Here is a 25,292-nt window from a genome sequence, read left to right on the forward strand (position 1 = left end):
CTCTTGGAGGGACCATGTCTCCAATCAGGAAGTTTTGAGACTGGCCAATATGAACAGCATGTATGCTCTCCTGACACAAAGGAGATTACGCTGGCTCGGACATGTCACCCGCATGCCAGATGGTAGAATCCCGAAAGATATCTTATATGCTGAGCTTGTGGAAGGAGTCAGACCCAAGGGCCGCCCAAGACTAACATATAGAGATGTCTGCAAGCGAGACATGAGAGCCTCAGGCATCAGTGAAAGTATGTGGGAAAACATAGCCAAAGACCGGAGTGCATGGAGACAGACTGTGCGTGCTGGGACAACCCTTGCTGAGAACAAAAGAATTGAAGCGGCTTTAATCAAGAGGGAAAAAAAGAAAGCTGCCCTGTCTGCTAGCCCTAAATCAGAGGCATACAAATGTACGAATTGTGGCAAAGTCTGCCGTTCTAGAATTGGCTTGATTAGCCACACCAGATTCTGCCCCGTCTCAAGATTAAGCCAAAACCAGTGACTCACTTGGGCGCATCCATTGCCTTTCGAGACAAAAGGAGCCATATATATATAATTAATATATATTATACACATGTTCGACAGCTACACAGGGCCGGGCACATAACAAGTAGGCCAAAATCATATTTGTGTGTGCGTGGAAGGCGTAACGGAATCAGGCCAGCTGACTGTCGCATTCCTTATCTTGCAAATACGTTTGGCAAATTTCAGGCCATAAAGAATCAATTTTAAGTAGGCTATACAGGGGATTCTGCCACGAATCCAAACAAATCAGTGGAGGCATGACACCATGTTTTAGCTGTCTAATGTGGGTTGTTTGTAAAATGTTTGACATGTTTCGGATGTTCCTTCAGAGTTGAAGATCATCCACATCCTAGCCCAAAACTCCCGCAGGACGACGGTTGGTGGCATCGGGCAGGATTTGAACCCGGAACAATCAAGACGAAGTCCAGCGCGCATACCGCACGACCAGGCAGCCATCCAGTGTACAGAAGTACTGGAATTTCTAGGTAGCGTTTTGACATTGTGACTGGTCCTTTGACAAGTATATAGGACTATCATATTTTGAGTAATTTAGTTTTTTTTTTTTTTTAATTTATTCTTCAAATGTATTTTAATTGTGACAAAAAGATTTTTTTATTTTTTGAAACTGTTGCCATAATGCACCATAGACACAAAAGATAATGGGAATCAATAAACGAAGTCCAATTGATCATTAAATAGTTTATTTTATTAAAACTTGTGTGTATAAATAACTCAATAGAATACATTCTTTGAATTCAGGAGCAGACTTTCAACACAGACATACAGTGGTATGTGCACAGGAGACAAGTACCAGTTTATAAACCTAGACCTAGTTGCAAAAACCTAGAACTAGTTGTAAAAACTTATCTTTCAATTTATAAACCTAGACCTATATCTATTAAAAAAATTAATCAGTGGTGTCAGTATGTAATCATAGAAACAGCTCTTTAAAAAAAGTAAAATATCATTCAATGTATTTTAAAAAATAATTTCCTTTTTTTTTTTACTAGTTTGGCTCAAGGTTAAAAATATATTAATTAAACATCATTTATAGACACAATTTACTTACATACTTAAAAATACATTTTAAAATTGATTTTTTTTTTTTATAAAATTAAATTTTAATTTGTTGTTTATCTTGAAAAATTGGAGATTTAGATGCTGGGCTAGTGCTTGCCCCTGACATTCCAACCAATCAGAATTACTTATTGTAGATAAATATATTTTGTAGTTATTTATACATTCTTAATATATGAGTATATTATTTAATATAAGTAACTTCTGTAATGACTGCAAGAGTACAGGCTAAATAAATAATAAAGGATCAGACTTACACACACAGACACTAAATGAAATAAAATACAAAATTATTTTCTGTACACTTGAGAAGGAAAAAAAAATAGTATTAACATACATTATGGTTTCCTAGATTTAAAAAAAACATAACACTAACATTAGATCATATCAAATCAACATATCATTCCATCCAGAGATAAATATTACACAGAAAATAGTGCCTTTTTTTTTTGTATTTATAAACATAAGATTTTATGTATTAACAAGTGATAGCAGCCAATTTTAGTAAAACAAAAAAAAACAAACAAAAAAACTTTGACACACTCATAAAAAATATCTGGCAAAGAGAAATCTGACCAATTCAACAGATTGCCAGATTGGGGTGTTATTTAATAAATCAAGTAGAGAACATATTTCATTGACACCAATACTCCAAGAATAAATTAACCTATTTAAACACATTGGTAACTAAAATGTAAACCGAAACTAAAAGCATCTTAGTTTTAACGAAAAGATTATTTTTTGTAAAAATCAATAAACTAAGAATACTCATTCGGAATGATATGCACAAGTTTGCTTTTGTATTTTAAAGTTATCTCTTCTCTGAACTAACAGACATCCAAAGCTCATTTCCAGCTAAGGAAGAGGTTAATACTGCCCACTAGTCCAGACGAGGTTCAAATCAAACATGTTCCTTTGGAAGATCTCAGGCAAGGCAATCAGTTCATGCAAACATCGGTAAGAGTAACATTCAGTACATACACACAAACAAGAGCTGACATTAGGAAACTTGATCCAAGGATGGGATGAACTATACACCACAATGCTGCTACTTTCTCTAGTTCTTGACTAAAGCATCAAACATGGGCTAAACACAGACATATACCAACAGTATATAATGTACAAAGACATAATACAAAGACCTGTTTAGTAGTTAAACATTTTCAATTAAAATACTTTAAAAAGTCTACTCCCATAAAATAAAAATAAAAACTAGACGCTTCATCAGCATAACCATAGGAATCACTATCATTTTATTTGAAATCACTAAACTACCTAAGTAAAATTCTACTTTTCAGAGGGACTGTACACATAGAATAGTCTCCCTTTCTTGTAGAACTCTTCCAACTTGAAACATGTATTTTGTGTTCTCTTAAATCACTATAATAAGGCTACTGAAGCAACTTGTAGTTGAGCCAATCAACATGATCATTGTTACTGGGAGTCTTATTTCATTGTTAATACAAGCAAGAAATAATTCTATAAACTCAAGTAGCCATTTTTATATACTCCTAAAATAAACTTCTATAATAAACATTTCTAGCTAGCTTTATTTATATATGTATATACAGTACCACATGAACACAGCATAAACATTCACACCAGCAGATATCTCATTATATTATGAATGGAATATTTTCATGATGACAAAAAAACATTCTTTGATCTAATAATAGAACAGACACGACATCATTACAAAACATACTAAAAAGTCTCTAATATAGAAAACATTATAACAAAACACTAGGTCTATAGTACAACTAAGTATATTATAGAATCACATTTTTCTCATTCTACAGACTGTCTTCAAATTGTATCTCCCCATGACAGTTTTGACAAAACAAAATGTTGACATGTTTGCTACTGCTCTAATTCACAGACATGAAATGATTTGTTTCATTTAATTTCTTTGTTCATCATTACATGAAAAATTAAAATTTAGTATGGGACAAACACACAACAAAACAATTTTCTTCTGACCAAAGTGCCAGATCTCATATTGTTTAAAGCTATTTGAAACAAACAAAAACAAAAAAGTTATTGAAACTTCTTTTGGCATCAGCATAAATATGTCCAATAGCTACCTGACCTGGTTTATACAAGTCTATTTATAGATCATTGAGGTCAAGGTTAAGTAGCAATCATTGTTGCATGATGGGAAACATTCAATACTAGAGTTGCAGGGGAACATCAGCTCTAGAAACAAATTTTGTTCATTTCTTACAAATTTGATTCAAAAAATAAACTCCTCAGCCAAACAGACTTCCTCATTTATTTCCTCTCTCACCTCCAGCCTGGAGTCATTTTCTAACTATTTACATCACTACACCACACCAACAACAAAGCAAACAAGGTTGTGTCAAGGCTTTGCCGCCGCAACCAGCGCATGCATCCAAAGACATCCATTACACATGAGCTGCTGTATCGTCAATGCCTTTAACATTGGTTTCAAAAGAAATGTGTTTTTTTTTGTTTTTGTTACAAATGTTTTACATGAGCAAATGTTTCAAAATGTGCAACACTTTAAAGATTAGCTGCTAAAACAACCAACAGTTGAGCCACTTGAGTCTGGGTCACATGTTTAGAGAGCAAGTCAAAGTTCAGTCTACTATCCAAATGCATCCCCACAAAAAGTAATTAAAAGTAAAGTAATTAACTTACATAGTGGAATATGCAAAAATACAAAACATGTGATTGGTCCATTACCAAGTTAGTAAAATAATATTCTCACTTTTAGTAACAGTCAATACTTCAGGCGAGGTAAACTACATACACGAGTTCAAAACTAAAAATTGGCATTAAATGCAGAGCTTTCAAAACAAGGGATTCTAAGATATGTTATTTCTTCTAGTGCACGTACTCTCCATTTAAGGAGTCACACAAGTTAAAAAGAATACAAAATAATAAATAAAACCAAGTAGTTAACATTGGAATAATTAAAGAGGGGCGACTAACTCAAGAGCATTTTTCTTTCTTTGGTGTCTACATTTCTGAATAAGCTCCCTTGCCTTGCATGACCCGTTAGAAAACTGATAATAAATAAAGTCTACAATTACATTCTAAAATTTATCCCACTTGGAACATGTTCACTGATCCATCGTCAGAAAAGTAGCTAATAAGTTATTTGAGTAGTTTAACGTCAATTTGCCATTTAAAAAAGCATTTTAAAAAAAAGTATACATGTAAAACCACCGTCACTTGAAGTGAGAGTCTTGGCGCGGACTTAAAAAAACAAACATGTCATGTAACAGATGCTAGCTAGGTGAGCAGGTCATTTTCACAACTATTTGGCAATTAAAACAGTTCTTAAAAAACCATAGACCTAAACAAACAAATATTTAAATAAATGAACAGTTAACAGATAAAACAATGTTTTTAAATAAATGGAAGTCTCCCCCTTTGTCTAAGTTGTAATGCCAAATAGTTGTATAAATAGTATTTCAACATTTTTTTTTTTCAATCAAACAGAAATATTTGAACTAGACATAATATTTTAAAAGTTACTTCTTTCAAAGTTGGCAAGACTTCTCCCAGACACAAGCACACATCTATATACAATATCTGACACAAGAAGACCTAAAGTAGCATCCCCTCATTTCTTCTTGGACATTCTCTTCTGTTCCTTCTCTTTCAACTTTCTCTCCTTCTCTTGCAGTTTCTTCTCTCTCTCTGCATTGACCTTGACCTCTTTGATTTTCTTCTTTAGTGTGTCCCTGTCTTTACTAGTGGATATACCCAGGGCCTGAAAAACAAATCATCAAACATTGAGACAGTTTGAAAGTTTGGTGGACCACTCAAAACGTGTTACCAAACAATGACTTTAGTTGGACTATTACTACATTATTATGCAAAATATAGTGAACCTTGTCCAAACTTCTTTATTGAATCTTTACCTTCATCTTGGAGCTATCCAGTAACAGCAGCTGACTTCCTGTCAAGTTCTTCTCTCTGAAGGCTGCAGAGTACTTCTCAAAGTCATTAGCCGCAAGCCAGTGGCAGACGTGCTCCACACTCCACTCATTAATGGGTCCAGAATGAATCTGGTTCTGTCCCTTTTTATTCAGGGCAACATTTTCCTGGCAAGAGAAGCATACCCAGTATTTAGAATTTAAAATAAAGGGGACATAATTAAAAAGCAACTTGTGAATTTTAACTACTTTTGTCTTTTTTTTTTTATTGGACTACCATGACACTTAAGACATGGTGGACCCTCTTCATGCATATTCGTTACATCTGACCTTTCTAAATTACTCCAGCCAAACTAAAGACATCGAGCAAGACCCTAATACATAAACCCTAATATAACTTAAGACTTGTGCCCTGACATTAAAGTCATGGTGTTATGGAGTGAGTGTGTTTCCAAGGTGATGGTGAAGAGAGAAGGGATTGGCTGCTGGCTATGCAGTGAGGATGATGAAATTATAATGCCGAGGGTCTAGCGTAATGCAAATGTAAAATGGCAGATGACCTAGAGAGATGACAGAGTTAAGACATGTTTCTGTTAGATTTTGTTTAAATATCTGTTTATTTCATTACTATCAGATCTATATCTTATCTTAATTAAGTTTAATCTGTGAATATGGTAATAAATGTTATATTGAGTTTTTATTCACAAGAGAAGTTTGTTATAGTATTTAAAGTTTATTTTATTAAATAATATAATATGCCTATACTAGTTTAGATGTACTAGCTGATTGGAGTTACAAGTCAGTGACAGACCTACGACACATGGACCCTTACCCTAGAGACATGTATCATGATCATTCTGAATGTTATTCACTTACTTCAGCAGATGGTGTCCCTGAGATGTTTAGAACAAACCGTCCAGACCTGTCAATCTCGGGCTCCGTCACCATCATGGAGGAAGTGACATCACTGTTGATGCTGGCAGCTAAATTTAAATATAGAGTCATGAAGCTTAAGGAAGGTGGAGACATGCAGGAATGAAAGCTTTACAAAACTCTAGCGATTTTTTTCTATCTTTAATGACAATCTAAAATTGACTATCATAAACATAAATATCCAGTATAACTTATTTAATATAAACTTAAATAAATTGTAAAAAAAGTAATAACTATAATTTACAACTTGCAGGATTTGTAATACACTCAACCTTTAAAAATAATTTCAATTACAAAGAAAAACAAATGTAGAGAATCAAGTGATAATGTTATTCTATTATCAATGTTTTGTAAACATATAACTCCCTAATCTGGACACCAATTATACAACATCAATTTCCTCCCTCATAGAAAATCCATTTTTTGTTCCTTAACAGTTGTACGGTAAATGTAGAACCAACTTTAAAAAATACAACAACAAAATCTTTCACAAACACAGACAATGATGTGCCTCAGTGAAGACATTTTATGACTAGAGTAGTCACACTTCCTGATTAGGGTGTTAGTCAAACCTTTAATTCACTTCAAGGAACCAACCACCAATAATGTTAGTCTTAAGACACATGCAAACTAGTCAACGAACATGCTGATAAATATCTTTAAAACTACTTCTAATACTATTAAAAAAAAAAAAAATAAGCAACACTTAGCTAAATGCTAGTAAAACAAACTTGTTAATGAAAATACAAACTTGCAACAACACTCATGGGCAAAGAAAGAAATTTAAAATAATCGATAAAAAGCAGGGTTTAAAAAAGAAGTGAAAAATGTTAATAAAAAAAAAAAGTTTTAAAATTAATGTGTTTCTGTCTTGATGTCGTTCAGAGATTCAGTGATTAGTATTTATAGTACATAGATAAAATTGATTACTTTTAAGTCGAATATGATCATTATATGGCTATAATTATCAGTAATTTATAATCATATGTCTGTTTTAAAAAAATTGCTCTTTAACTAAATCTCCAAGAGCTAGCATTAAGCACAAAATCCCATTGGTAAAACTCACCATCAAAGTCCAAATAGTCAGTGTCTAAGCGTTTTTTTGAGACAAGTGTTATGCCCGCAGTGTTGAGGCCAGGATCAGAGGCAGAGTGCTGTGACCCCAGCGAGCGGTTGGCCAGCAAGACCACTCCACCGCCGCCGTCATTGTCTCGCCCCTTCGAGGCTGACCTCCAACTGAATTTTGGAAAACTGAAGCCTGCGACATGCATGCATGTTATATATATATATATATATATAGTATTAATTGAGTACTTAGGTGATATGGTGATATGACCGAATGAGTTGCATGTAAGATGGGTAGGTAATTACACTATTTCAATGTTGCCAAAGGGGAGATAAGTGATAAGCTGCTAGTGAAGTGAAATAAATGTTGACAAGTCCATTAGAATATCTATAGTTATTTTCTTTTCAACAAAACTCTCTGACCCCCGTAAGTGTTACAATCAAACCTTTATCTGTCAAAGTCACTCTAGACTCATCTCCTGGTTAAACTAATGCTCATGAAGTTAAATGCTTTTCATTTATAACAATTTTCCATAGCACTCCACTATTTTATCTATCCAAGTGTCAAAGCACAGATCCCTGAATGTGAACATGTAGATTTTAGTCTTAGACCTATAATCCTATATTCAGTTATGTCAATACCCACATCACATGATCAAGAAATGGAAAGGACATTTACGACAATCTCTTAATTTTTATCATTCTTTAAATCCATCAAACTTGTTCTCTAATGAAACTTAGACTTTGTATCTGCAAGGTCAGCAAAGGAAAGGGGGATTTTAAAGATTCTCTGGTTTTGACACTCTTTGAATCAAGCTCCCTTGTTCTCTAGTGGAACTAAGTCTTAAGACTTGTTATGGCAAACACTGTTAAGTGTTTGCAGAGTTATCTTCTTTCACATTTGGGAAGTTTACCAACAGATATGTTTGAGCACAAGGATATCTTATTGCTACCAGTTGGGGGCAATGCTGTTGTTATCCTACATAACACACAGGTTAAACAATCACTACATCTTATCACTTAGAGATCTTAGCTCAAATGAATCACCTACACAGATATAATTTGATCAAGCCAAGAATTGACTTGTTTTTCATAGTTTCTATTTGGAGATACTATCCCTCCCCCCCTGCAAACACACAAAAGACTCTATAAATAACTTTATCTGTAACTTCACTTGGTAGACAAGTGTGTGAATAAAGACAAGAGGTTCCACAGCACTCTGGCACATTTCATTTTGACAATGTACCATGAAAGGAGTGATACCACTGGGGGGAAAACATAATTACATCTAAATCTTTTCAAACTGGTTCCAGTAATGAATTTATTTGCCCAGGAGAACCACTGATCAAGTAGCATCATGGTCACACATGCACACACATTATGATAAGTTTTGAGTACCATGAGATTAATGTACGCATGCAATGCCCTTCAAATATATACACTGTATATATGTCAGTGATGTAGATATGTATATCATATATAGTCAAGAATCATGCACGGAAAATGTAGAAAGAAATATATAGTAATATAAAAATGAAAAGTTTCTGTAAGAATATATTGATCTGAATTTACTGAAACACATTAGCTATGTTCAGTACATTGCAAACAAAAAATAGAGAGAGGGAATTAAGGATTAGTATAGATAGACTTTAAGGTTCTGTTCTTTTGATTAATAGACTACAAGACCAAGAAACCATAAGTTTAAGTACAGTACTCTAAATTAACTTACTATGTTAAGGCCAGCTAATAGTTTCTATTTGGTTTTCTAATCAAATATGGTTTGTAAGAAACAAGATTAATTTTAAAAGCCCCCTGAATCAATACCTTTCAAAATGTCACCATAAAAGTATGAATAAATAATACAGTAGTGAGATATGTTTAAGTTTAGGTGTGAACTATGTAAATAGTTTCAAAGTGAGAAATGTGCAAATTAAAATGGGAAATGTGTAAATAGTCTTACAGTGAGAAAGGGGTAAATAGCCTTATACTCGTAGTAAGAGAGGTGTGAATCAAAAGTGAGAAATGTGTAAATAACTATACTAAGAGAGTTGTGTAAATAGTCCAGTGAGTTGTGTAAATAGTCTGGAAGTAAGATATGTGTAAACAGTTAGGTTAAAGTGAAACTACAAATCAGACCCAGTTCTCATTTCCTGGTCCATACTTCCTAATAGTATATTTATGATTATGTAAAAGGTTACAGAAGCAACAAAGACAATAAAAGCAATTAAAATGTTATGAAGTGGCCTGTCATTATGTGCTACAAAGAGGAATGGAAAAAAGTGATCGACTTGAAACTTTCATCAAGACCATTCAAACTTTCATCTAGACCATTCAAACTTTCATCTAGACTTGAGACCATTGAAAGTTTTATCTCAACCAGTTGTTAACACTTAAGGAGTTTAGATTAATCTTCAGTTTTATCGTCGAACCAAATGGTGTGCCACTAAATGGAACTATTTATCTTAACTGTCCACAAGGCAACACATGAATACCTGAGGGTGGGGAGTGGCAAGGCAATGAAGTTATTTAAATGAAAGAACAGATTACAACACTGACTAAGTTGTCTACATTGCAAGTCAAGTACAATGCAACACTGACATGAAGACACAATCAACTAATACTAAAACAGATACAGGATCATAATCAACATGGTGAAACAAACATTCGACTGTAAATGTAAACACCACCAGGTGCCCATTAAGAAAGAAAAATGAAAAAACAAAAAAGAGGCAAGTAAATGAAAACACCATCAGAAGTCAACAGTCAAAGAAATTAAATCAAACACCAAGTCAAATACTTCAGGCCAAAACAAATCATACCTTTAGCAGAGGGTGAGGCCTTGGCAGACACCAGAGTGACTCCCCCATCGCTGTTACTGGAGAGGTCGTCGGCTATGGAGTCTGGCAGCTCTGAGGTCCCTTCGTTGGGTCGGTTGGGGTCGTAGGATGTCAGTGAGACAGAGGACGATGTGTCTGAAGGACTGTCATCCCTTTCAACAAAAACAAAAAAATAATCTGTAAGATAACATAACTAGACTCAAGTGAATGAAAAAGTATGGATGAATAAAGAATCTTAAAATGTCAGTGAGGTCTTAAAAGGTAAGTATGGTATTTTGAAATGAGTATGGTGTGTCCTAAAAGGTGACCATGGTGTCTTAGTCTTGAAGTAGCCAAGTAAAGAGTCTAAGATATGACTATAAAAAAGTACTAGCAGTATTGATGAAACAATTAATGATTTAATAAATGTCAACATGCTTGAAACTATACAGTGTTTGGGTAGATGAAATTAGTTATCCTATTAAATTCAAGGTACAGCAATTTTATTGTCGAACCAAATGGTGTGCCACTAAATGGAAATATTTATCTTAACTGTCCACAAGGCAACAATTTAATAATTTACTTTCTCATGTGGGAGCTTATTCAGCTTCAGTGACAGATCTACTTAAGCTTGACTAATTGGAGTTTAGGTTTTTATTCCATTCAAAAAAATGAATGTATTTGCCACATGAAGGTGAACATTCTACTAGAACAAACTTCTGGAATCAGAACTTGGGAAGAAAGTTTTTCTCATTCAACTTTGACCCTTCTGACATCAAATCAAGATCAGGAGTGCATCATCAATCAGGTTGGTAATGGCTCTGTTTTTAAACCTAGATCTATGTATCAATTTTGTGTATTCAAAGTTGCATATTATAATTAAAAAAGAACTAACTTTAGATGCATCTACATCTAATATTGTATTTATTTAGTCTCTGAATACAAAGTCATCAATGAGTTTTGCTATCTAGTCTATGACTTTATAATAACAACAACAACAAATGAATAAGTGCAAGAGTTAATGAACTGTAGCTTTGTAAATCAAAATAAAGGACCGAATAGAACCACATGTTAGACTGTCAGGCAGTAGCAGTGTAAGGGTTAAACTATAATGTGTAGTGTAACATGACAAGCTTGTACTAACAACCTATCAATGGAGAACCAAAAAATATCTAGTTCAGTGCAGTGAACAGAAAAAAAGAAAAAAAAAAAAAAAAAAAAAGCAAGCAAATGAAAATAACAACCAAACACTTGCCTGTATATTAAAAAAACAACAACAGAATTTACTCCAGCAAATCTAGCAGATATTATGCAAGTTTTTTTTTTTGTCACTGAGATGAAATGAATAAATGAACCTTTACAGGAATTTAAAACAAAATAAAAAATGTCCCCTTCACCCTGCAATCTTTGGGGCAGATGATATAAAAGGTGTATGGTCCATGGTTAATGAGGGTGTCGTGTGGCCAGCACAATGACCAACCTATTCCCCCCCCCCCCCAACTCAGCTGGCCTTTTTAAGTCATTGAAAAAATATTCAAAACAAGGTGCACCAATCTTTGGAAAACATTTAATGATCATATATAGACATTGAGTCTTTGATTCAATCAGTAAGGGTGCACCAATCTTTGGAAACATTTAATGATCATATATAGACATTGAGTCTTTGATTCAATCAGTAAGGGACCCCCGAATGTTTCTCAAGTTGTTTCTCTAGCAGTCCATGTGTAGTACTTCAAAACACAGCGTACAATATACAGGGTTGGCTGCATGGTGTGCTGATGATACAAACAAGGATTGTTTTATATGAGGGGAACCCAATGCATTAACAAGGGAATATGACCAATGAACAAACGGATGTGAATGATATCTGATGGCGGCCTTCAGATAGAAGTGTCAGTGAAGAGCCAACTCATCCTGGCCACGGGTTAAAAGCCTTTCCCCAGATCAACGGTTCACAAAAGTGATTTATCTCGAACTTTTTTGGACGTCCCAATGAGGTTGTGTTAATTCAGCATGCTATAACATATATCTGTCATAGGGCACAAAGTCACACAACTGATCAATCAAAGGAGTTAAAAACAACATTCAAATCTCTTGACTTGGCAGCTGAGAGATCTAGCAATGACTTTTACACAAGGAAACAAAAAAAAAGTCTGTTAAGTTACTATACAGCTCACAGCTTCATGTCAAGTGATACAACAGAGTCTCAAAGTTACTACATAACAGGTTACAGCTCACAGCTTCATGTCAAGTGATACAACAGAGTCTCAAGGATTAATTGCAGCATAAAGCAAAACAAAATAAGGAAAAAAAAATATTTAAACAACAAAGCTGTTACAAGAGACTGGCAGATATATACCAAAGGGATGACCAGGGACTACTACATCTACAACAACCATGAGCCAATCAACATAAAAAAGGAAAAGTGTTGTTTTTTTTTTTCACGACAGAATTATGTGGACAGATCTAAAAAAGAAAAACATACAAGCATTCTTCAATGATAGAAAGTTGTTACCTAGTCAGCTCTGGGGGACCTAGGGTGTCAGTTTTTTTAGGTTTTGGAGCCACGGGGGGCCGTAAAACATTGGCCCCTAGCAGAGGACCGGGGCTGACAGGGGCCGTGGGGGAGGGCTTAACTTCGGCCTGCTGTTTGCGTTTCTTGAACTCACTTTTCCTGACTGTGCTATCACTAGAGGACACAAAGAAACAAGATGAGGTCACAGCATCAAACCAGCACAACACACTACTGTGATGTACATGAACACACTCACCTCATTCACACACCTGTATGAAACAAGAACCCACTAAATAAATACAAAATAAATTACTAGTTTAATAACAAAAACTACAAAGTGGAGACAGAGATACCAATAGGACTCCTAAGCTCTTTATCTATATACACATTTTTCTTCTACATAGAATGTTGTGGAGAGCTCTCTTCTTAAATTGCACTAACTTGAAATACATAAGTCTTGTTTTTTTTTTTATGATAAATTTTTTTTTATAATAAAATATCAAAAGGAACTAAAGAATTTTTCATTCTAAAAAAACAAAAAAAAAAACAAGTAAATAATAAGCTTATTTTTTGAAACAATTTGATCAAACAAATGAGAAATATTCTCATATTCACAATGTTTAAAATCTTTATATAGATCATGTATATCTTTTAACCAAGATATTTTGGAAACATCTGAACAGCAGAAGAATCACAATAATCAGCTATGTAGAAATAGTATTGTACAAATCATTTGTACGTTGTTAAGTATTAAATATTACTTAGATGTCATACAACTAATTCCAGTCATTCGAGTTCATTAGAACTTGTAGGAACTCTTGCTTTCTGGAGTCACAATCCACTTTGGTAGTCCAGGCAGATTAATGGAGCCATTGATTATGTTAATTATGATACCTTTTTTTTTTCTTCATGCTTAGAATGCTACTTTTTAAACTAATATTTAAACTAGAGTAAGTTTAATCAAAAATCTTTGTACAGCTTTCTTTATGTCTAGACCAAGACATTGGGCAAACAATTGGACGTGCGGCTGTTCACTTTTGGTTTATCAGTTTACAGCAGAGAGATTGGCAAGGTTAAATTACAACTGAATTCTCATCCCAATGTATTTGTTTAAATTGACATCTTTCCTTTAGGGCAACGGTTCTCAACCTTTTAAGCTTGGCGACCCTTTCTTACAATCTGCCGCGACCCCCCCCCCCCAACACACAAACACATACAGCAATAGAGCAGAAAAATAACAATCCATACTTTCGATGGTCTTAGGCGACCCTTGGCAATTGGTCAATCGACCTCTAATGGTGTCGCCACCCACAGGTTGAGAACCCCTGCTTTAGGGACATGTATAAATAGATTGAATCTGAAATTAAATGTTACAGTGGGGAGCACATTTTTTTTTGTCTATTCAATGTAAAACATCCTAAATAATTAAAACAGCCTATGCATTTATTATGTATTTAAGGCATGTCTTCTTTAATTTGACACCAAACTCAAATTAAATATTGCAAATATAAAAGTTTCCTAAAGTTTATAATAGGCTTGTATCAAATTAAAAGAGACTAATTATTCCCTACATAAGTGTAAGTAAACACATAAAGAGCAGTAACAACAGCTCAGGGGAGGTAATCATATGAAAAACAACATTATTTTTACGAGAGGAGGAAAATCTACAATTTTAAGTTTCGTTTGCTCAATTATTTTGTTTGGTCTTAGACACATCTCTATTACAAGAAGAAAATACACAAACACATCTAGTATAGTATGTATACAGTGGATGTTTATGAAGTAGAAATGTGCTAGCCATGCAAGTTTGCGTTCATTTTTTTAAAAAATGAACTACCACAAACAAAACAGTAAAAAGGTGTATAATGTCTCAGTCCAAACCTATTAAATACCATGACATCCCAGGGAGTTTACATCTAAATAGTAGCTTTTACATAGCTAGCGCTACTTTCATGCTTATAGCATGCTCAGAGCGCAATGGTCCAATCTCTTTTGTGGACCAGTATCTGGGAGAAGGTTTTCTGTGCTGCTTTTAGGCGCTTAGTAAACACAACTCTGCTCGAGTTGGGTGTCAAACCTCGAGCCCCCTTCATAGGTAGCCAAGCCAAGCCAAGGTCAAGCCTACTTAGCCTCTTGACCAGGCTTCCCACTGTCTATCAGTATAGTTACATAGACCATATTGCTTATCAATTACCCATTTCCTAAATATATTAATCATTTATCAGGTACATAGTACATCTCATGATGCAGACTTTCTCTTAAACATGATCTGATATGTTCATAAAGATTTTCATTTTGTCTAGTAACTAGCTTCCTAATTGAATTAGTTACTATGGTTGTTTTTTTTTTATTTAAAATTACTTCAAGCCCTTGCTTCTGGTCTGTCGAAATGTTACATGGTACATTGGTATACAAAACTTTTATAAAAAGTAGAATTCACAAGTTTGAAATATACGAAAGACAAGGCTTCTACACACTAACAGAGAAAGATACAGACATTTAAAAAAAATGCAGATATAATGTACAAAAAACTCATAAAAGTTGTAAAACGTAAACTTAGAAATACTGACGCAGGTAAACAAAGTGGGGTCATGTTCCACAAAAATAAATGAGGCTACATAAATTACTCACATGTTAACAAAGGCAGGCAGTCTAGACAGCAAAAAAGAAAATGTTTTCAAAAGAACATGTTGAAACAATTAGACCCAAGGGCATGGCTTGAACATAAGCTATGTCAATTGCATGTACCACCCAAGCAATTAAACCTTTTAAGTTACATGGTCAAGAACTTTTTCAAAAAATTGAACTTTAAAAAACAAGAAAACAAGAAACGTAAAGAAAGTTAAAAATTAGGAGCAAGAGTGTCTTGACTTGGTAAAGCCACTGACAGTCCAATGTTTTGGTGGAACATAAAATGATCATTCCATTCCTCGAGAACTATAAGTTCGATCAAGGGTTCGATCTCTAATCATTTGAATGTGAAACTCCTAACAAAGTGTGTACGTTAATGATGGAAGGACTTCAAGGACAACTTAGCAGCTGAACTACAATCCAAGTTTATGAAAGGAATCAAATCTAAAACTACGAGGTAAAGAGTCACAAGTCTCACTCCCATTTCATCTCAAAACTAATTGTCTACAAGCTAGCTACCAAACACAGGAGAAAAATAGATGTGCATTATTTCCCTTTGTTCTATGTTGACTAATATCTGCCGTCAAACAAAAAAAAAAAAGTCCAACTAAACAATGCACTATGGTATCTGCAGACAGTTGCAATACTTACATTCTATCTCAAAGTAGCACAGAGGTAAACAGTTCATTTTAGATTGGTTTCATTAACTCTTAAATATTTGTTTCTTCATACACTAGTGACATCTTTAACCCTTTCAACTCTAAATGTCTATTCAATCAATCACACTACACTACTAACTACTCATAACACAGGGCAACAGAGGTACTTATCATAACAGCCAAAGGGCTACCCAGGACAATTAGGACATTCAACACACTAGCCAAAGGGCCACCTTGGGCAACTGAGTCACTTATCGCATTAGCCAAAGAGCCATCCTGCAAAACTGGGTCACCTATTACACTATCCAAAGGGCCACCCTGCCAACTATCCAAAGGGTCTGTCTGCAAAACTGGGTCACTATCACACTTTCCAAAGGGCCACCCTGTAAAACTGGATCACCTATCACACTATCCAAAGGGTCACCCTGCCAACTATCCGAAGGGTCAGTCTGCAAAACTGGGTCACTATCACACTATTCAAAGGGCCACCCTGGGCTCCTAAAATTTATTACATTGGGTTATTAGCTAACCATCACTCTTGGCTGTCACAAAGAACCAAAATTTCAGAATTGTAATTCTATCCTTGCAGTATATATCAACAACAGTTGTACAGATTTCAACAGCACTTTAACTAGAATTGTCCTTTAAATTACATTTTGATGACTGAAAATTTTATTGTAAGATTGCCATAAAGGTTTCTTTAGAACGTGTTCAACCAACATATTCCTCCTCTTCATGTATTAAAAAAGGTTTCTCTCTCTTACATAAAAAGATTTATTTAAATTTTTTGTTAATCTATTTGAAAACAAAAAGAAAAGGTAAATATTGCAAGGGTAGACAACTAAATGTAGAAAAAAAAGAAAAATTGATGACCACAAATATAATTTAGCTAGAGAACTGTTAGACTAATAGTCAACATATTGGCCTAGTACATGAAGCCGAAGAAAACAAATACAGCGAGTAAAAGTGAAATATGGGTCACTGAACTGCACACACACACACGCACACTGCACAGCGAATACCAGGAGGTAGGAAAGTTTGAACGAAAAAAAAAAATGCAGTGACCGAAAATACATTCAAATAGAGGACAAACGCACACCCGCCGACACCACAGCACAGCTAACAGGTTATTACCTGTCATGTTTATTCCACATGTCAAGGCCACTCTCTGCGTGGTCTGTGGTGCTGGAGTGAATGCTGCCATTCTCTGTCAGCTCACTTCTGGTGCTGCTGGAATCTTGCTCATCGGCCGAGTCTTGAGACTGGTGGAGATATGGATAAGTTAAGGATAAGTGTCAAGAAGTGTGCATCCTCAAAAGGGCAGCATGGGAAATTTTTGCTGGACTTAAATGGTGTTGGCGCAAATAGTTTTCTCCTCTCTTTTTTTTTTTTTTTTTGAGGACACTGGAGTGAGACCTTGGGAGTTTCTTGGTTTATTTTGGTTCTGTCTTTTGGTTTTGTTTTCCTCCTTGTTAAGAGGAGCTAACTGGGGCAGTATCGTAATACTGGTTGCTGTACTGCTGGTGACCTTATGTTTGAGTTGGGCCAGAGTTGTAGCTGACAGTGAATGTTGAAATTGTATTGCGTTTACAGTAGGATTGGATTGTGTGGATTGTGAAACCTCAAGGAGCAGAGTGGTTGTTACAATCTTTGTTTATCTTAACATTTGTTGGTATCACATGTATGTATATTTATTCCTTTCAACAAAGTTTTAATACCTTATCCATTGAATTAAATACTCCATTATGTACCTCAAAGATTTACACAGCCATTTCAATGATATTCATTCGTCACATATTGCTATATAGAATGTCAGGGGGCCCAGGCAAACAAACAAAGGCTTTAAAAAACCCACACTGACTGGAAGTTCAGTTCACAATGAAAAAGATCTTTAAATATTTGTCAAAGTTTCATACCTTTCCTTTTTTACTTGGTGGCCTGCGATGGGCTAAATTTCCTAAATTAGCTCTATCTCTTGTAGCCGACGAGTCCAATAAGGGAGAGCTATTCACTAAGGAATCAAACTCTGATCTGTAAGCAACAAAACAAAAGTTTTATTTTTTAACCTCAAAACAGCTCATACATCTCCAAATGTTGCCCTGTTTGAGAAAAGAGAACTATCAAACAACTTTCTGTAAGCCAACATAATGTGGTGAATGTTCACAAGTAACCTTCTTATCATTAAGAGGTACATCTGGATTAGAGGGTAGCCCCCCCCCCCCTCCTTTTTAATAGTCTCATCCAAAAGTCTACTTACTGTGATTCCAATGCTGTCTTGGATGTGGCCATGCTGGCACCTAATGGTGATGATGAAAGTGACTGGATCTTCTCAAAGGACAAATCTGCTTCATCTGAAACATGCAACAGAAGACAGTAGTACACACCTGGCCATTGCACATTAAAATGTATAATACTAATTTGAAATGTATGAAGAAATACCTCTGGCCAAAAAGGGGAGCAATAATTGCATTAACTAACATTACCAGTAACATTAACTGTAGCAACAAAAAAAACAACTCACCTGGGGAGCCAGCTAGGTCGGAGATTTCAGAAGAAGTGGAGATCTCTAACACATCTTCAGCTGATTGGTTCAGTGGAGATAAAGGTTCTTCTGATCAGAGACAGGCAACATATTTAATACCAAACAGCATTGCATGATGAATGTGATAACATGTAACCACATATAAACTAATGAAACAAAATGTACAACACATTGAAATTTGTGAAGGGAGATAAATCTATTTCATTTAACTTCATACAATTTCAGGCTATGCTCTAAAAACTAGCCCCTGTGTGTGAATACTGCTTTTGTTTTTTCTCCATATTCAAATGTCAATACTTGAGATTGATTTTGTGAATGCTTGAGGTTGAAATTTTCCTAAGATTAATTATGAATAATGAAAAAAATTATTATTTCATATTATCATTTATTTATCATTTAGTTATCCTTTATTTATCATTTTAATGTGTCATTTATTAGATTGGAAAGGAAGGAAAGTAAATATAACTGATTGAACAAGGTCAAGGTGGACAAAATACAGCCCATGGAAATGAGGGGTCTACCCATCAATAGTGTTGTCTATGAAAATTGTTTTAGTAATGCAGCCTGGATTTCTGCAAAAAACATTTCATGAATAACTTTTATATTCCAATTTTTTTTTCAAATACTAAATTTGATTCAAACTGAAATACCAAGTGAACATTTGATAGGTATTTCATTTTTTTGAAAATTTGCACAGAGTTACTATAACCACCCACTTCCCAGTTTAATGACTCTACTTGGCAATATTTTTCAATACTGTAAGACTTGCAGACAGTCTCTTGCACTCGTCAATGTAAATTTCAATGCTGATAATAAGTAAGAAGTGCTAGACTATTGAAAGGGCCACACAACACCATAGTAATCTATTGAGTAAATTATGCTATAGATCTTCAGATAGTGCTTTTAATAAAAAAAAATTGGTGACAGAAGAACGTTCGTTCAACCACTATTTTATTTGTGATTTCAAGTCAAGTCCCTTTGTTTTCTCAACTCTACCTAGCTACCTCACTGGGGAGGGGTAAATAGGTCATCATCACTGACAGGCCTACATACCTAGACCATTCATTGTGGCCATCACTAGCTGAGCAGGTTTACTTTGATATACAGGTATGTCCACTTCATCTATGCCAGGAGCTTGCAATGGTAGACCAGCAGCCTTTTGGGCAACTGTCAGATCTCTTTCTAGGGTGAAAATCTGGCAACACAAATCATGATACTTATATCACATTTCATTTGTTACTAAGTTTAAAAGTATGTGAGCACAATAATCTAAAAATGCACAATTTATTATTTTGGTGTTTTCTGTTTTTTAAATATTTTACATTCTTTTTTATAGTAAAGTAATGATCCTTATCAGTTTCTCTAACCAATATATTTGTATCTTTATACCAATACAAATATAATAGTCAACATACCTTGTCTTTCTACAGATACACTAATCAACATATCTTGTATTTCTACAGATTTACTATTCAGAATATCTTGTCTTACTACAGATTTACTATTCAGAATACCATGTCTTACTACAGATTTACTATTCAGAATACCTTGTCTTACTACAGATTTACTATTCTGAATACCTTGTCTTACTACAGATTTACTTTTCAGAATGCCTTGTCTAACTACAGATTTACTATTCAGAATACCTTGTCTTACTACAGATTTACTATTCTGAATACCTTGTCTTACTACAGATTTACTATTCAGAATGCCTTGTCTAACTACAGATTTACTATTCTGAATACCTTGTCTTACTACAGATTTACTATTCAGAATATCTTGTCTTACTACAGATTTACTTTTCTGAATACCTTGTCTTACTACTGATTTACTATTCAGAATAACTTGTCTTACTACAGATTTACTATTCTGAATACCTTGTCTTACTACAGATTTATTTTTCAGAATGCCTTGTCTAACTACAGATTTACTATTCAGAATACCTTGTCTTACTACAGATTTACTATTCTGAATACCTTGTCTTACTACAGATTTACTATTCAGAATGCCTTGTCTAACTACAGATTTACTATTCTGAATACCTTGTCTTACTACAGATTTACTATTCAGAATATCTTGTCTTACTACAGATTTACTTTTCTGAATACCTTGTCTTACTACTGATTTACTATTCAGAATAACTTGTCTTACTACAGATTTACTATTCTGAATACCTTGTCTTACTACAGATTTACTTTTCAGAATGCCTTGTCTAACTACAGATTTACTATTCAGAATACCTTGTCTTACTACAGATTTACTATTCTGAATACCTTGTCTTACTACAGATTTACTATTCAGAATGCCTTGTCTAACTACAGATTTACTATTCTGAATACCTTGTCTTACTACAGATTTACTATTCAGAATATCTTGTCTTACTACAGATTTACTTTTCTGAATACCTTGTCTTACTACAGATTTACTATTCTGAATACCTTGTCTTACTACAGATTTACTATTCAGAATACCTTGTCTAACTACAGATAAACAGGTCTACTTACCCTGTCTTTCAAAGACTTGACCAATGAATTATACTGTTGATCTTTTTCATTTTGTTGTTCAAATAGAGATTCTCTTTCCTGGATAAAATCTTTCTCCCTGTGGGACACAAAGCTACATGTAAGACATGTCTCTTATTACCAATGGGAGATACATGTCTCTTATTTCCTAGTGAAATCTATGGGAGATACATGCCTCTTATTTCCTAGTGAAATCTATGGGAGATACATGTCTCTTATTTGTTAGTGAAATCTATGGGAGATACATGTCTCTTATTTCCTAGTGAAACCTATGGAAGATACATGTCTCTTATTTCCTAGTGAAACCTATGGGAGATACATGTCTCTTATTTCCTAGTGAAATCTATTGGGAGATACACAAGTTCATGTATTGTTCAGCAGTTAGTGCTCACCTCTGTTGATAGTCTTTGATGAGTTTCTTGGCCTTGTGATATTTTTTCTCCAGAGCCCCCAGTTCTTTGACTTTCTTCTCTAGTTCTATGTGCTGGCTCTGCGAGGCCACCATCATGTCCTGCAGACAAAATACAAATGGTCGTTTCAGGGGAGAAAACTCTCTAAAATGACTGATTAACACTTTGGCACCAAGTAACAATGCTAAAAAAAAACATTGTTTCCCCTATTAATTGTGAATAAAATGAATCAGCAACAAGACACACACACTTGATTATTAATTCCATTTTTTTTTTTTTCAATTTGTTAATTTAAATTTATCCATTCAAGGAAAACTAAAGTCAACCGCTAAGCTAAAAACTGATTATGTAAGAAAACACATTTGTTTCCCTTGTATTACTTCCATCTTGTATGCCAGAGAATGCTATATCTTATATGAAGGAAGGGGGAGAGCATTGTAAAAGCTTCTGATATGCCTTTAGCTACTCGGCAAACACAAGTCAGCTTGAGTGGGGGTGTGAACACGAGCCCCTTGATAGGTAGGCAAGCAGTTTATGCCTCTTTGGCATGCATCTCACGTTCTTGTTTATTAATATACAAAACTTTGTTCCCTTGACTGAATAGTGGGAAACTTTTACAGGCCAACAAAGAGCTGCCATCTCAGAGCTGTTGTCTCAAAGTGCTGCTGTCTAGAAATGTCTTTGTGAAATATCTTAGTGACATGCCTTTGTGAAAATGCCCTAATATTTTCTTAAAATGACTTTCAACTATGATTGTAAACTTAACATTATAAGCTTAGAAATATGTTCTTATTTGAATTTAGTCTGTTCACTTCTCATATTCTGATATAGTTTTCTTTAGTGTTCTAAAAATAGCAATGGTGTACGTAACAAAAGGTAGACAATCTGACAAAACAAGGACAGACAACTGGTACCTTATACTGTGACAACTCTTTCTTAAGCATATCAAAATGTTTATCTCTCTCCTGAGACTTCCTGGTCAGCTCTTCCACTTTTTTCTCTAAGATTTTTTTCTGGGACTCGGCTCCTTCCAGAACCAGAACCTGACGGGATATGAGATATAAAGTTATAATATAGAATAAGATAATGAAATATTTGTCCATAACATTAAACAAGGTCCTAAGTTTGACAATAAATCTCTATTGTGTTCATTACAAACCTTTGCTCTGAGTTTGGCCAATTCTGACTCTGCTACTGCTAGCCTATATTGACCCTGAGAAAAAAAACAAGTACCACAATTATTTCTAATATGTTGAGACACCAGATTTAAATCATACAGAAATTGTGTAACAGTAGAAACAAAGATGAGCACAACCTATTCCTGGAAAACTCAAAGATGTCTCAGAATTCTGAACTTTGCTCCAAACAAAAAGCATGTGATGGTCTATTGCAGAATTGCTTACTTTTGTGCTATGTATATTTCTTTAATGTTGTAAAATTTATCTTAGTTTTTAGCATCAATGAGGTACAGTTGACCGTTGATAGTCTGATGGTAACAGGACAGGGGTGTGTTGAAAACGTCAGACTACCATAGCTTAGCTGTACTTCAAAGAATTTGGGCTGTATATATATATATATATATATATATATATATATATATATATATATATATATATATCAAGAAAAATATAATTATGATGTACAGTAAAAGATAATCTCTTCGACCTTCAATAGTATAAAATAAACAATTAAAAAAAAAAAAAGAAAAATGTACTGATCTGAAAATGCAAAAAAAAAAAAGTTAATTTAAGTGTTTTTCTCTTGATATGGTCTCTGTTGGATGTTCTATTTTCTTCCTATTGTTCCTAATGTCATAAACAGTTATTCCTAATGTCATAGACAGTCCCCTATGCCAAACATCAAAGAAATGGTAGAGGGAGTTTCATCACAGTCATATCTCTTAATAAGTTCCCATTTGTTCAGAAAGAGACAATGTTTTATACTTACACAAATGTCAACACTAAAAATACGGGAAGGTAAACTGTCCAATAGTAATCACAAATAATCAAGAATGTAACACCACCTAACACAGCAAGAAGCACGTGAGAAGAAGCTAGACCTGTGTATCAAAACATGAATGTGCAGCCGAAGCATACACTGTACTTGCTGTGTAGGATTACTGAATGTGCTGGACTATAAGGTGTCGGACTATCAACGGTCAACTGAAATATTTCATTTTGCATCCAAAACAAAAGTAAACAAGGAAGGTATTGGTTTTTACTGGCAAAGCTTCAAACACGACGTCACTTCAATGTGGAGACAACTCACCTCTTTTAACTTGACATACAACTTCTCAGACTCCATGTCAGGAGAGGTGCTGGAACTGCTCAGCTGCTTCTCCGCATCATTCACCAGAAGGTCGCCCGGAACCTCCGAGGGCTCTGGAGAAATGTCCAAGCCATCCTCCCCGTTGGAAGGAGCCGATTGTGGGGTGGTATCTCCTGCTGCATTCTCCTGCTCAAGATGTTCCCTTTCGGCCAGGGAGTCCTCGTGGTCACTGCTGTGGTCAGCTAGGAGATCATTGTCCTGCAGGTCCTCAATAGCCTGAAAGTAGTGCAAGACAAAGTCTTTCTGCTGAAGAGGATGTGAATCTGACAAGTTCAAGCAAGAGAGATTCTCACTATGACACAGCCTGACACCACTAATCCTTACATGACATAAGTTAACAGATAATCATGATGGACCCTTACAAGAGTCATAACTTAAAAGCAATTTGATGGATAATAATAATAATAAAGAACAAAAAATATGGGCTTTAAAAATACTTTTAACTTTTATCAAGAGACTAGTTTTGTCAAGCACTGTATCACAAATAGATGGCACAAAGTGAGATCGAAGTGATGCCTTGATTAAATAATTTGATTTTAAAACAAAGATTGTAGTTCTATTGAGCAGAATGTCAGGTTTAAGTTAGCATTGAAAAGGTTTAAGTTAGCATTGAAAAGGCTTAAGTTCGCATTGAAAAGGTTTAAGTTCGCATTGAAAAGGTTTAAGTTAGCATTGAAAAGGTTTCAGAAACAAAATTATTAAAAGTCTTCCTGTTTGACAAATACATTTTTTTTGTTATGTCATTTTTATTGTTACTATCAGAATGGTTATGACAAGCTGTTATGTGATTAGCCTGTGAGTGATTAAGTTAGTGGACAATTAAATAGCATCTCAAGTAATAACATTGTCAACATGATTCCAATATTCTCATAACATTTTGTCATTGTTCTTGTCACTTCTGATGACACACCAAGAGCCAGTTCCTTACAAACACATTAAAAATTAATTCAAGAACTTTCTAAACCCTGTACAAGTGGTAAGGTGGACAAGGGAAGAGTCTGACACAAATTGAGGTATACATTTCATCGACATATTATATTCCACCCTTCTTACATCAACCAAGTCTAAATTTAGCTACTCTAGTGCTACACAAGCATTTCAACTAGTCAATACAAGCAATGTAGCACTACAGAATACAATAACTAGTCAATTCTAGCACAATAACTAGTCAATTCTAGCAATGTAGCACTACAGAATACAATAACTAGTCAATTCTAGCAATGTAGCACTACAGAATACAATAACTAGTCAATTCTAGCAATGTAGCACTACAGAATACAATAACTAGTCAATTCTAGCAATGTAGCACTACAGAATACAATAACTAGTCAATTCTAGCAATGTAGCACTACAGAATACAATAACTA

General features: G+C 34.6%; 1 protein-coding gene across 7 annotated transcripts in view; it reads right to left on the reverse strand.

The window, feature by feature from the left end:
* Positions 1 to 1,203: 1,203 nt before the first annotated feature.
* The window catches only part of LOC106055533 (neurabin-1-like), a 143,433-nt gene continuing 119,344 nt past the window's right edge, over positions 1,204 to 25,292 (reverse strand). For 4 of the 7 annotated variants that reach the window (XM_056014538.1, XM_056014534.1, XM_056014535.1 and 1 more), the window contains 16 exons: positions 23,866 to 24,141; positions 22,757 to 22,810; positions 22,512 to 22,640; positions 21,580 to 21,698; positions 21,170 to 21,266; positions 19,719 to 19,860; positions 18,645 to 18,734; positions 18,381 to 18,474; positions 18,040 to 18,154; positions 17,258 to 17,385; positions 12,834 to 13,007; positions 10,322 to 10,491; positions 7,504 to 7,695; positions 6,381 to 6,487; positions 5,490 to 5,672; positions 1,204 to 5,338 (listed from right to left, as the gene is read on the reverse strand). In XM_056014538.1, the coding sequence (XP_055870513.1) occupies positions 5,189 to 5,338; positions 5,490 to 5,672; positions 6,381 to 6,487; positions 7,504 to 7,695; positions 10,322 to 10,491; positions 12,834 to 13,007; positions 17,258 to 17,385; positions 18,040 to 18,154; positions 18,381 to 18,474; positions 18,645 to 18,734; positions 19,719 to 19,860; positions 21,170 to 21,266; positions 21,580 to 21,698; positions 22,512 to 22,640; positions 22,757 to 22,810; positions 23,866 to 24,141 (2,220 nt within the window). In that variant the 3' untranslated portion in view covers positions 1,204 to 5,188. The remainder of the gene's footprint in view (positions 5,339 to 5,489; positions 5,673 to 6,380; positions 6,488 to 7,503; positions 7,696 to 10,321; positions 10,492 to 12,833; positions 13,008 to 17,257; positions 17,386 to 18,039; positions 18,155 to 18,380; positions 18,475 to 18,644; positions 18,735 to 19,718; positions 19,861 to 21,169; positions 21,267 to 21,579; positions 21,699 to 22,511; positions 22,641 to 22,756; positions 22,811 to 23,865; positions 24,142 to 25,292) is intronic. The other 3 variants (XM_056014537.1, XM_056014539.1, XM_056014540.1) reach the window with 3 other exon arrangements.

Source organism: Biomphalaria glabrata, chromosome 16, assembly GCF_947242115.1.
Source record: "Biomphalaria glabrata chromosome 16, xgBioGlab47.1, whole genome shotgun sequence".
NCBI classification, from domain to species: Eukaryota; Metazoa; Mollusca; class Gastropoda; family Planorbidae; genus Biomphalaria; species Biomphalaria glabrata.